This window comes from Gopherus flavomarginatus, chromosome 4 (genome assembly GCF_025201925.1).
Source record: "Gopherus flavomarginatus isolate rGopFla2 chromosome 4, rGopFla2.mat.asm, whole genome shotgun sequence".
Taxonomy (NCBI): Eukaryota; Metazoa; Chordata; order Testudines; family Testudinidae; genus Gopherus; species Gopherus flavomarginatus.
Window position 1 is genome coordinate 68,084,241 of NC_066620.1, and position 13,856 is coordinate 68,098,096.

Genomic DNA, 13,856 nt, shown 5'->3' on the forward strand with positions numbered 1-13,856 from the left:
TAAGAACTGAGAACAAGAAATCACTTTTCTTTTAAAAGTTATCTCTTGCGTTCTGAAAAATTTACACATGTTCTAATCTTAAATGATTTATTCCAGCTGGATACTGAATATCAGCCATCATTGTTTACACACTGTGCTTCAAGTACTGTTATCAATATTTATGCCAAAGAGCATATGGTTATGCTCTTCTAATTGGTATTTAAAGGCTAAAAAATGTTGTGCAGACAGCATGATTAACTGTATTATACAGTAGGTAGCAGAATGTAAAATTTATGTCATGTTATATATCTATTCCAATGTTTCACATTGCTGCATAAGCTAAGCTGCTATGACTAATGACAGCCAGACAAAAATATAAAAATGCTCACCTTAATTTGTTACTTTATGGGGAGTAATAGAACCGTAACATTACAATAAAATTTGGCAAAAACTTGTATCAGAAATATTGTTGCTTTAAAAATCATTTGGAGATAGTGTTGGCCATAGAAAAATAATGGGCCATACTTATCCCTGCTGTAATTCCAGTGAAGCCAGTGGAGTTACACCAGAGATGAATTCTTCCTATTGCCTTTGTGAGAGTGGAAAAGTTTTGAGTAAGCTGCTGCAGGAGATGGCCCTTTATGAACAGCCTTCATGAAAGCCAGGGATACCTATACTAGTACAAAGCACAACCCTTCAGAAACTATTGCTGGATGGAAAGCCTCCTCTTACCAGTTCCAAAGATGGGGCATGGGAAGATTTCACAGTTATCACCCCAGCCAGCACCCAAAGTACAGCAGCATTCTTGTTTGGTGATGTTGGATGTCAACACATTATCACAGAAATTGGCATCATTTAGATTGTAGTAGCATTCCTTCTTTTCATCTTCAGGTTGATCAACATCTACTGGTAAATCTAAAGATGAAAAATAAATAAATAAAAGTATGTCAAATTACTCAGTTTGATAAGAGATACAGGAGAAAAGCAACTGCATGATGTTGTCATAGCACCGTTTTCTATCTTCAGGGGCAGAGTCCTTGGGGAGAAAAATGTGTCAGCAAAAAAATTTGGTGAATTTTTTAATCCTCAAAATCTTTCCCCTGATTTTCAGACCACTGTTTTCTTTCAGATTTAGGTGTTGGAAGAGCTTCCATATTTGTACTTCTACTATGTTTAAGTCATGCATGTACCTTTACTTTTATGATTAAAAACAATATTAGCACTTATGAAGTTGCTTTAATACATTTTTCACTTAAAGTACTTCACAAAGGTTAGTAAACATTTTACAGATGTGGAAAGTGAGGCAGAGAGAGTGAAAAGGTCTGATTTTCAACACTCTCGGCTCACACTGACTTCAGTGGAAGACAAGAGTTCAGTACTACTGAAAATTAAGTCCTAAGTGACTTATACAAAATCATACAGTGAGTCAGTGTGAATGACAGGAACATAACCCAGGTTCCTGACTCTCAGTCTTCTCAGTTCTTATAGAGAACAAGCACAGTGGAGAAACAGAGATGTTGTTGTTCCCAAACAGCAGCAGCTAAACAAGGCATAATTCCTTCTGCAGGACACAGGACCTTGGCCGTGCTTTCTCTGATCTGGAACCAGGGGACATGTCCCCCTCTTATGCTAAGGTGGGTTTTGCAGTTGCATTGTACTTTAAAGCAGTATTTGAAAGAGATAAGCAGAGGAATCAAAATATATTGACTCTGCAGAAGAGGGGTGCAAGGGTTGGGGGTGCAGGAGGGAAATACAGGGGTTGGGGCAAAGGGGGCACAATGTAGGGTTGGGGCACAGGAGAGGGTGCAGGGATTGGGGCACAGGAGGCGAGTGCAAGGATTGGGGCAAAGGGGGCACATTGTAGGGTTAGGGATGAAGAGGGTTCAGGGATTAGGGGTACAGAAGGAAAGTGCAGGGGTTGGGGTGAAGGGAGCACAGTGCAGGGGTAAGGGCTGGAGGGGGGTACAGAGGTTAGGGCCGAAGGGGGCACAGTGCAGGGTTAGGAGTAAAGGAGGAATGGGGAGCCCACGGAGATCAGGAGCACCAAAATACAAGTTCGCTCAGGGCGCCATTTTCCCTAAGGCTGGCCCTGAGTCTAGTCTATCATCCACAGTTTAAAGGAATTTATAAAAAACTTATGATCTCACAGAGTTCTCAAATACCTAGTGAATAACTCTACAAAACATAGTTACTAACTCAATAAATAACAAGAAAACTTATCAAAACCTACCAAACCATAGTTAAAGGGCACCTGTTCTCCTGCGAGATAAATGAATAAAATATCTTTGGAGGTTTTAGAGCAAGCCATTTCAGAAATATGACAATACAAAACAGTGGAAAAAGCACTCAAACCTTTCATGTTTCCAAAACACTTAGTCCATTTAACCTCAAGCTTCCACAAAATATTCACCTTTTGGTAAGATCTGGGATGAGAGAAGCTGCACGTGGAAATTATCTGGTTTCCACAATTTCAGAATACCTGACAAATATGGACTGCAACATTTTGCATTTGGATTCCCCATGTGCTCTGAAACCACAGATGTAAAATTTATTGGTAAAAAGCACCAGTTCTGGTGGGGATTTCAGAAGGGCAAACTCTTAAGATGAAAAATATATTTATTTTTCCTGTTAGAAAATTCTTCATACTCAGCATTTAACATGTGACAACAATCATCTAAAGCAATATAACGAGCTATCCGAAATTATTCCATGTTGGCTGATTCTCATATATTTTTAAATTTGATTCATTTCAATTGAGACTAGAAGGTAACGTTACTGTCATGAGACATTTTTTGAAATTGTCCCAAATTTACAGGAAGAGATGAAATCTTTATTCTATGCTTCAGTTATAATGTATTTCAAAATCATTATGTTATATAAGAAGTGAGATCAAAGCTGCCACGTGGTTACACTGTGTTGTTTGTCTTATTGTTCTTTTATTTACATTTGGCTTGCAACCTCAAAGATTTGTCTTTGTCTAGTCAGCAGGAAGAAAAAAGCCATGGCTCTTTTAAGGGTCCCCCCCCACTCCTTCATATGTGGAGGGGGCCAAAACATCACTGAACCTGGAGGCTGGCTGGAGGGGCTAAGCTAAGCCATTGGTGCCCTGTGCACCTGGGGCGCAGAATATATAACTTGTCCCTTTGGAGGCAGCCCTCTCTCACATCCAAATTAGTAGCTACCACCCTCCCATCCATGGGATCAGAAAAGGACCATATTTAGTGGTCTGCTGTGGGCACTGCACTAGTTGCTTTTTAGGGGACTGGGAAGGAATGTTTTCCTCACTGACACATTAGCTGTAGCAGGGTGGGGGGTTTTTGCCTTCCCCAAAGCAACTGAGGGACCTGGCAGGATAGGCCAGGAGGTAAGGTTCAAGATATTGTAACTTAGCAGGTGGCAGGTGTCCAGTGCAGGTATTCACTCCATAGGGGTCTGGTTCCTTCGTACACTGGAGCTGGAAGTGAATTTAGGAGAAGGATGGGAAACGAAGTTGGGGCTCCTAATGTGTTGTACAGTGAGAAGACAACCTCCTTTCCCTAGCCCCTTAATCCTCACCACCCTCCTTCTATGGAGTCACAACAATAAGCTGGGAGGCGGTTTGGAAGAGCAGGGGGCTGACAGCACCCCTCAGATAGGTGGAAACAAGTGAGGAAGGAAGGATGACCTGTATGAGTCCCCAGATGAGTTAAATTAATAAAGTTGTGACCTAAGTAATGCACATCCCTCACATTGTCTTTCTTCCCGCATGTCCAGGAAAATGCATCAGGCTGGTGTAGTGATAGTTGTTTAAACAGTTATGAGGGAGACCTAGGTTCACCTCACTGTCCTAGAATCTACCTCATTCTCTGGGCCTTTAAGGAATTCAAAAGCAGCCAACTATGCCAATTATGGAATGGACCATTCCCAATCCCATCCAGTCCTGTTTGTTGTCAGGATAGTGGCTGGAATGTGGGATCTCAAGGTGGAAAGGGTAAAACAGAGGCTGGGGGAATAAAATGAACCTCAGGCTCTTACTTCCACCACTGCTTCCCAACACACACACTCTCTCTCTCTATCGTAATAGGCAATAAAAACATCAAGTTTCAAGTATCTGTAAAATATGATGAAATGAAAATGTTGCACATAAGAAATAAAGTAAGTTTTACTAAGCTTATTCTCTTTAATTTGCATTAGCTACAATTGTTTTAACATTAGCATGCCCAAAATATTTATTTTGTTGTGCCTATTATTGTGTTTCAATTAAAGAGAGAGTAATAGACATTTATGGCTTTAAGTTCAAAACATACATTTGAATTTGCTTCTAACTTCCTTAGAAAAGTGAATGTTTTGATTTGTGGAGTTTGAGGGGCTGGCAGACACCACATTGCCACCAACAATGCAAACTCTCCTTTGCTGTTTTGCCAAAGTAAGTAAGTATGCATTAAGGGAAACACCCAGCTGAGTGCTATTTCATCTTCGTTAGTTTAGTCTGTGGTTTCCCTTCATCAGATAATCACAATTTTCCATAATGTACTGCATTTCATAAAGTACGATGGTTTTGTGGTATCAGCTGATATCCAATAGGAACCAAATTAAGATTATCATGTGTTGCAGAAACTCAACTGAACTAAATCTATTATTCCAAGGTGAGAGAGCAGTACTTTAACCACCAAGTTATACATTTTCTTTGGACAGATGCCATATGTCTAACTGAATCAGGGCCAAAGGCTTAAATAGCAGAAACACCATGGAAGTTTTCACACCATTTACCAGGGAAAGAGCTTCGGAGGCTGTCCCAGGAGGAAGAAGAAACATTCCCATCATGTGATTATTTATTCCCATTTTATATTTGATGTGATGGTTTCTTCTCCCATTATCTGTTCAGCACTTTAAAAGTCTGTTGTTTACACAGCTGTGACTGAGGGTTAGTCAAGCAGGCGTCATGAATGTTTGGAAAGTGAGTGAGACATAGATCTTTAAAAAAGAAATTTACAAAGGCCAGTCTGTGTCTACAAGCTCATAATTTCTCTCTCTCTCTCTCTCTCAGACACACACACACTCTTAACCTTTTAATAAACAGATTCTTTTAAAAGATATTTTAGTGTAATTTTTCCTTGGAAAAATGGATTAGTATCTATATATTTATTTTCTCACAATTTTGGTTATTTCTGATTTTTTTATTTCATTGTTAAAAAATTAGAAATTTTACTCTACTAAGTAACTGTGGGATAACACAGTTATTTATCTGATTGGGTTTTTAAAAATACCTAACATTTTTCAATCTTTTTTCTTAAAACAAACCAAAGAAATTCTAGATACCAACATATAGACATTTATCTGACTGTAAATATGATGCCTATATTAGTGCCTCAGAATTCCAGATATAAAAAGTGGGGGCTAAATATAGACTAAAGGTATTTTATATATTTTTATATCTTAATATTGCACTGATCCAGCAAATCACTTAGGCGTATGCTTAACATTAAGTGCTGTTGACATCAACACAACTTGTGTCCTGAGATCTCCCAGATGTGCCCTCAGCCCAAGTCCAATGCATCCGTAACCAGTGAGAGTTAGCTGGGGGCTGACAAAAGGGGGTCGAGCCACCACAGAAGGGAGTTGAGGCCTGGGTGAGGCAAAGTAACGAACATGTCCAAACTGTCCTGGACCAGCCGATATACTGAGGCTAGCCATGACTGGAGCGGTCGGAATCTGAGCCTGGCATGTTGCACTACATATGAAAAGCAGCCATGTGTCCCAGAAGTTTGAGGCAATTCCTTGCTGTGGTGGGGAGGAACTGCCTGAGACTCTGAATGATGTTGTTCAAGGCCCAGAACCTTGATTCCGGTAGGTATGCCTTGGCACGGGTTGAGTCCAGCACTGCCTGTATGAACTCTATCCTCTGAACAGGGGACAGAGCTGACTTCCCTGCATTTGGGAGAAGGCCCAGTTTGTCAAACGTTGCAATGATGAACCTGACTTGCGCCGCCACTTGAGCCCTGGAGCGGCCCTTGATCAGCCAGTTGTCGAGGTACATGAACACCTGTGCAGAAATGTGGCCACGACTGCCCTGCATTTGGTAAATACCCAAGCTGCTGCTGACAGGCCAAAAGGAAGGACTGTGAACTAGAAGTGGTTGTTGTGCACCACAAACCTGAGGTATTTTCTGTGGGACGGTGTGATTGCTATATGAAAGCATGTGTCCTTCAAGTTGAGGGCAGCATACCATCCCCTGGATCCAAGGAAGGAATGATGGAGATCATGAAGAAACTCAAGTTCCACATGAACTTGAGCTCTCGCAGGTCTAGGATGGGCCTGAGCCTGCCTTTGGCTTTTGGTATTAGGAAATACCAGGAATAGAAGCCCTTGCTCTTCTGCTACTGAGGAACCTCTTCCACTGCCCCCAGTGAGAGGAGCGATTGCACCTCCTGTATGAGGAGTTCCTCGTGAGAAAGGTCCCTGAAGAGGGATGGGGAAGTGGGGTGGAAGGGTGGGAGGGAAGAGAATTGGAGTGAATATCCCCTCTCTACTATGCAGAGCACTGAGCAGTCCGACATAATACGGGCCCATGAATGGTAGAAAGGGGACAGGCGGGCCAAAAAGGTAAAGTAGGATGGAACCAGTCTTTGCACTGGTGTTGTCCCTGTGTGCACCTTCAAAAGGCTGGTTTTGAGCCTGAGGAGGATTTAGACTGTCCAGAGTCCTGACTAGAGGAGGGGCGAGGTCTCTTCCTGGAACTCCTATTTCTCCTGCACGACCTGTCCTGCCTACCCTGAGGTTGATCATTCTTCTGTGGGGGCTGGGGTCTAATGTGCCTCCATTGTGTGGCAGGGGTGTGGAGGCCCAGGACTTCAAGATGGCTTGAAAGTCCTTGAGGCTGTGCTGACGAGAGTCAGTTTTCTCAGAAAACAAAGTCTGACCCTCAAAGGGGAGGTCCTGGATTGTCTGCTGCACTTCATAGGGGAGGCCAGAGACTTGCAGCCAGTAACTCCTCCTCATGGCCACCCTGGTAGCCATGGTGCAAGATGCCGCATCCGCTGCATCCAGGGCTGCCTACAGGGATGCATAGGAAATTAATTTGCCCTCCTCTTCTAGCACGGAAAACTCCTCATGAGAATCCATAGGGAGGAGTTCTGCAAATTTTTGCATGGCCCACAAGTATTATAATTGTACCTGCTAACCACCACCTAATGATTAGCGATACGGAGCTGCAACCCTCGTGTGGAATAGATTTTCCTTCCGAAGAGGTCCATTTTTTTGGCCTCTCATTTCTTGGGCCTTGTAGCCCTGGTGCTCACACTGGTTGGCCACGTCCACTACCAGGGAGTCCAGTTGGGGGTGTGTGTAAAGGTTGGGGGTGTGTGTACCCCTTTAAGAGGACACTCCACTCGTACCTCTTGGTGGCAGGCAGCAATGAGGACAGAGTCTGCCACAGGGTCTTTGTGGCATTGCTGATGGTTTTAATCAATGGCAGCGCAATATGGGACGGCCTTGGAGGGGAAAGAATGTTGACTGTTTGGTTGGCCTCCTCCACCACCTCCTCAAGTTTCATATTCAGGTTCTGGGCCACCCATCTCAGCAGCTGCTGCAGGACCCTGCTGTCTTCTAAGGCTTGAGCAGTTGCTCAGCCAGCCACTGCCTCATCCGGAGAGGAGGAGGATGAGATGGCAACTGGTACTGGAGCCTGTTCCCTGCCCTTGGCCCCTCTGGGGTCCCTAGGATCGAGGAACACTGGAGCCGCAGCCAGTGCCATGGGCGGCGCCATAGTTGGTGTCACCGGCAATGCCGCGGATGGAGCCGCAATCAGTGCCAAGGACGGTGCAGCAATTGGCGCTGAGATCGTTGACATCGTAGTCGGTGCCAAGAAGGTCAATGTCAGTACAGCTGCAGGATGGGTCCCCAGCAGCAGTGCGAAGGGCGTGTGCGGCAGCACAAAGGACACCGAGGCCACCGATGCTGGTCTGGAACTCTGGCTCTGCTGATAGGCTCATGGTGTCCAGAAGGGCCACTGAGGAGCCTGCCACTGTCCCAGCCACCAGGCTGGGTAGGGCTGTTGGTCACGGTGGGAGCAGGATCTTCTGTTCCTACTGGAGCGTGATGACTCCACTTCCAACTCCAAGGTCTCCGACTGTGAAGACCACGGAGGAGTGGAGCCACTTCATGCCAGCAAGCGATGCCAACTGGAGGACCAAAGTGGCTCCTCAAAACAGGCCACTGGTGCTGGAGGTTGGCATGCAAGGGATGATACCCTCATTGCCACCATCTTTGCCAGCTTGCTCACAGAGTGGATTGGGCTAGGAACTGGTACCAGCAACCTCTTCCACCTTGGAGGAGAAGGGGGCGCTGCCAGCACCAGGAGATCCGATGCCACTTTGAATGCTTCCGGCCTGGAGGGAAGCTATAGGTCCTCCAGTTGGTGAGCAGTGTGGAGCAGGAGTCAACGGAGGCCCCACCAAATGGGCACCTGATGGGAGCTTGCTGGCCACCTGGCCTTTAGACCTGGTAGGGGAGTGCCCTCTGTCGGCCTTCTTTCTTTTATGGGGTACTGGGGAGTGAGACCAGTGCCTGACCGATGCCTGGGACCTGTGTACGGAGCCGTGCCAGTGCCGAGGATCCTTAGAGGAGTCCTTCCTCGGCTCCGGCTCATATGTCAACAGTGCCAGAGCACTGTGCACCGAGGCAGCAGTGCTTGGGGCCGGGTCCGCAGTACCAGGGTCCGACTGAGGCCAAAGTGCTGCCTCCATAAGCAGAACTCAGAGACGCTGTTTTCTGTCCTTGAGGGTCCTAGGGTGAAACCCTCTATAGATTTTACAACAGTCCCCAAGGTGACCCTCCTCGAGACACTTCAAGTAGGAAGTGTGTGGGTCACTTCTCGGCATAAGCCTGCCACAGTCCGAGCACAGCTTAAAGCCTGGGGACTGAGGCATACCCCAGAGCTGGGGAAAGTGTGGGGGGTTGACCCCCAAAGAAAACTTATGAGAGAAAACTAGCTACACTAACTAAACTACTACTGCATTTAACTATATACACATGATACTGTGAAGCATGTGTTTGCCAAGGCAAGAGCAATGGGGAGTCCCAGTGAGCCATCACAGGTGGTAAGATGGAACTGAGGGAGGTCGGGTCGGGTCAGCAGGACACTATATTGAGTACTATGAGGGCGTGACTCCCTGGGGGTGCCCAGGCTGACCTTACGGATACTGCTAGGGGAAAAATCTTCCAGCTGTCATGCATATGGTACGCACACACCTGATGGGAATTGACATGAACAAGCACTCGAAGAACTATATATTTAAATAAAAATTATTTTGTGGTAATGACAGTATGAAAGGTCTCCCTTGAAATGTAAAGACATACAATTTGGATTTGGACACCAGACTCAGTCTAGTGCCTAACAAACATTAATGCAGATTATAAAGCCACCAAGAATAGTTTGGCAGTCTCTGTTCAAGAAAGGCCCAAGACTAAGGAGCAGAGATGTTATTGGTTAGGAATGATGTACGTTGGCAGAGCTATGGTGATCAGAACAACAAACTTTAATATCAGATGTTTGTGAGCTGCTTCACACCTAATAGGGTAGAAACAGATGACACTATTAGACATCCTCATTTCTCTTTTCTGTGTCATCTTCTCCTGATCTCCACCCAAAAATCTCCTCTTAACTTTCCCCCTGAGAATCCTAGCTTTACAACACTATTAGCGATATATTTGTTTTTTCTACCCTTGAAGTTTCGTGAGTTTTTGCATCAAATTTATAACTGGTCTTTGGTGAGGCCACATTTTTATAGAACTGGTCCAGGAGTAAACATCATATATTTTGGATGCCAAAACTGCACACTTTTTATTTCATGAATACTGGTAATCTATTGTTTTGAATGCCCCAGTAAGTGAGCATATTATCTTAAATACCGAGGTGAGCAAAAGATGGGAGTTGCAGCCTACGGTCTCAATCCTTCAACTGCATCTGCACAGGTGGATCCAGGGGCCTATGCAGAGTCATATTGATTCAGTGATCAGGGCTCCCCCTGAATTAAGGTACTGGCAGGTTTGGGGCCTAAATTCTCCTTTTACTGACCTTTGTGTGTATAAATCAGGTTCTTGCTGTTATTTGAATATGTTTTATGCATAAAGTTTGCATTTTCCATTTTTGTTTTAACAATATATATTCTATAGTAGCTAATGGAAGACAGATTTTTTCAAATAAATACTAGCCTTTACTACTTTTGAAGTCAGTACAGGAATCACATATATTGGGATTTTAAGTGCACAATGGAACATGCTTTATGACTATTAATAATTATGATGAAATGTTAATGATTAATTACTAATATGCAATATTCAGCTGAATATGCACAAAAATCCATGATAAAATAAATCTTTTATGTAACTTGTTAAAAAGATACACAAGTATATTCCATAAATCAAAAATATACAGGAAGGTTTTTTTTCTCCTCCTCAAAATACCAAAAGGCACAAAAGTCCAGCAGATTTTCATTTTATATTAAAAAAGTGTTTGTTGTTTCAATGAATGTTTCTTACTTTGGGTACAATTAAAGAAGAGAGAAACGGGTGCTTTGAAACGTGCACATTTGATTTTTTGTTAAATTTATTTTGTATTGAGTTGAAATGAAGACTGGAACACAACAAGATGGCTGGAACTAAGGAGCTGAATGTTCATATACTGACAGGATCATTTCAGGACATAGCAAATAATAGATGAATTTCTGCCAAATAAAAGGAAAATGCTAGGTCCCCTGGGATGAATAAAGAGAAGTGTGAACATACAGAGGGAACGGCCTTTAACCACATGTGAAAAAGTCCCTGAATTAAAGTTATGCTTCAGTTATGCCCTGCCCCTACCTTCAGTAGAAATGGCATCCTACTTCTCTTTAGTAGAGTGGGAATGGGATGACATTTCTCTATGTGCAAAATAGCACACACGTATAAAAACAAATATGCAAAGGCTGAATACATCTGTAACATTTGTGTGTTAATGTTTACAACAATATAAGGCAGACGATATTTTTCTCTGCATGCAGGTAAAATAAGGCACAAACCCATGTTGGGGATGATATGGGAGCACACAGCAGGAGCTTCTAGAAGCACTGTGCCTGACTCAGGCACATGGCATGCCAAAGCTCCAGGAAGCATGGCCTTTGCATCATCCTTTGCATGAGCGTAGCATGAACTCCATCACCACATTGGTGTGGCTGGTGCTAGGTGAAGGATGTGGCATTGGCCCTGCGCTCTTTGAGCAGTGTACCACTGCTGTCATAGCTAGCTTTGCAGATTCCTTGTACTCTGGGGAAAACAACGACTAGACTGAGCCCAGTCCCTGTGCAAGAGGAAAGGCTGTTTGTGCTCTCCTCTGCCTTACACACCCATGCAAGGGTCAGCTGCAACCTGGCATTTAGCCATTAATTTTCAGCATGAAATGAAAACAAACAAAAAAAGGTATAAGGTGCCACAGGACTCTGCTGCTTTTACAAATCCAGACTAACATGGCTACACCTCTGATAGTTTAAAAAAACAGGTAGTTAAAGAAAAACAAACACATTGTAAACTACATAATAATTTTCCCAAACCTACAGACACAGTAGATAATATTACCACTTCACAGTTTGTTTGGGTGATCAGTTCCTAGGATCTTCAGACTCTTAGACAGAACCCATCTGAGCTTAATGAGAAAAGAGTTTGCTACCAAGCTATCCAGAAAAGGGTATGCTTTGTGTCCTATATAATACACAAAGTAATATCCTGTCCCGTGAAATATTGATTGTAGGAAGTGTATTTTTCCTTCAGTTGTGCAAGCAAACAGAGATCAAAGAATGGTAAGATGTCCTGTCCTTCATAATGTACATCAGCTTACAGTGTTCCCTGGTAACAAATAGATTCCCTTATTCCATTAGTCAAATAATATAGTGTATAGGGCTCCTACTGGGCTCTAATTTCCATACTGTCTGGTTTCCTGTATGAGATCTTCCTCCATGATGAACTTTAACAGAGGAGAGAACATGAGTAAGTATGTGTTTTGTTAGTGCCCAAAGAAGGGGTCCATATTGAGAGGAAGGAAGTTTTTCTCTTCCAAACTGAACACAAATGAAGTTGTGCTTATTCGTGATGCCAAACTGAGACACCACTTGCCGTAGACTGTACAGATGTTCACAATGTGATCATGCATGCTTGCTGGACTCTGTGGGATTTCCTTTCCCTCAGCAATAAATGATACTTGGATACATCCATGAACTCAGCTTGGCTTCCCTTCTGCTGGAATCAGATGTCCTGCTGGGCTCCTTGGGAATGGCTCCCCCTTGATGTGACTCTGCTAGGCCCATAGGTCTTGGTTCATTTCTGACTGGGGAAAAAATAGTTAGAATCTTGCAAGTGCCATCCACTTGTGGCACCAAAATGAGATGGTACTCATAGCTGGCTGTAGATCTTCATATTATGATTTACCCTCTCCTTTTTCATGCTTTGATCAGCAGTGAAATAGTTAACAATGTTGTCATTTATGTTATCATCATCAGATATCAGTACTGAGATGAGTCCCCTTGAGATGAAAGTATACTGCAGTTTGTTTCCTCACAAGCAAGTAAATGGCAATACTGCTGTGTATTACTCTTCTAAATCAGCAATTCTCCAGATCTTTCACCCCTTCAACCACTTCGTAAGGTGAGATCCTCAGCCTAACCCATTGCCATTGGTTCACACTTCATTTTATTATGTAGCTGTTTCACAGACAGTGTTGCAGTACCAATGTGCTTCCCTGTGTAAGTACATCTCAGGAAACATTGCAGAACAAAATACTGAAGAAAGCATATTCACACAAAGTGGGAATCTGAATAAACTAGAAAGAGTGTGTAGCTTTGATTCTTTAAAAAGAAGAACTTGCCTCTTAAGTGTTGCACAAAATTAAATGCTGCTCTATTAGTAGGAAGGTAAAAAGGCAATATGTTCAGTGAGCCAAATCCTGGTTCCATTTGAGTCACCAGGAGTTTTGCCCTGTGCAAAAGATTTGGAGAGATAGGAGACAGGATGAAATTTCCAGGGCCTTTGAGTTATGTAGACTGGATATTGGTAGCACAGCAAGTTATTCTAAAGCTATCCAGAAGCTAGCTCAGCCTGCAATGTAAACTCAAAATTAAAAAACAAATATTTGTTTGTTTGGGGGAAAAGCTCATGTAAATCAATTTGCCAACCTCTTATTCTCTACTCTCCCTTATCTTGGACCTGTTCCTCTCCCCAGACTGGAGTGGTGTAGCCCACTTGGAGGCAACTTTCTGAGAGAGAGTCCTAAGATAACTTTTAAGTAAGGTATTTGTAGTAGCATCCACAGTCTGTTAGACACTGAATAACATAGAGAAAGGCACAGTGGCTGCTCTGAAAGGCTCACGATCTAAAAAGACAGATCAAGAGTAAAGAAATAGGGACAAGAGGCTAGAGTACAATCAACAAGTAACGTGGTCAAGGTGACTGGTCATGTCTTGATGACCCAATGTGTTGGGGTTTTCAAACTAAATAAACAAATTGCCACTCTACTATTGACTTTTGTGAGTTCTTCTGTTAGTATTCGATAATAAGATTAGATTACCATATACGAATTTTGCTCTTAACATTACACTTCCTTCAACCTTATCCAGACACCAGTAGTCATCTATATAAGTTTAAAAAAAATATTTTAAATCTCATGTGACATAGCCTTCATTTCACTGCCAAAGATCAACATTGACATCATCACCTCAGCATGGTACACACCATGAGAAACAATGTTCCACAAACCACACTGTGTGAAAAAAGGCCCTGCTAATTAGAGCTCTGAGATTGTTTCGTGTACAAAAATTAAAGGCATCTATGCTATATTTTTGTTGTTAATGATTTATAGCATGTTCAAGAATAAC

General features: G+C 43.1%; 1 protein-coding gene and 1 long non-coding RNA gene across 11 annotated transcripts in view; one reads left to right on the forward strand and one right to left on the reverse strand.

Moving 5' to 3' along the window:
• Positions 1–13,856, reverse strand: part of LTBP1 (latent transforming growth factor beta binding protein 1) — a 358,939-nt gene that overhangs the window by 49,515 nt on the left and 295,568 nt on the right. For all 10 annotated transcript variants that reach the window (XM_050951316.1, XM_050951315.1, XM_050951321.1 and 7 more), the window contains one exon: positions 712–894. In XM_050951316.1, coding sequence (XP_050807273.1) covers positions 712–894 — 183 coding nt within the window. The remainder of the gene's footprint in view (positions 1–711; positions 895–13,856) is intronic.
• The window catches only part of LOC127049943 (uncharacterized), a 77,106-nt gene that overhangs the window by 46,977 nt on the left and 16,273 nt on the right, over positions 1–13,856 (forward strand). Inside the window, exon 2 of the long non-coding RNA XR_007774113.1 lies at positions 12,486–12,630. This is a non-coding gene — a long non-coding RNA (uncharacterized LOC127049943). The remainder of the gene's footprint in view (positions 1–12,485; positions 12,631–13,856) is intronic.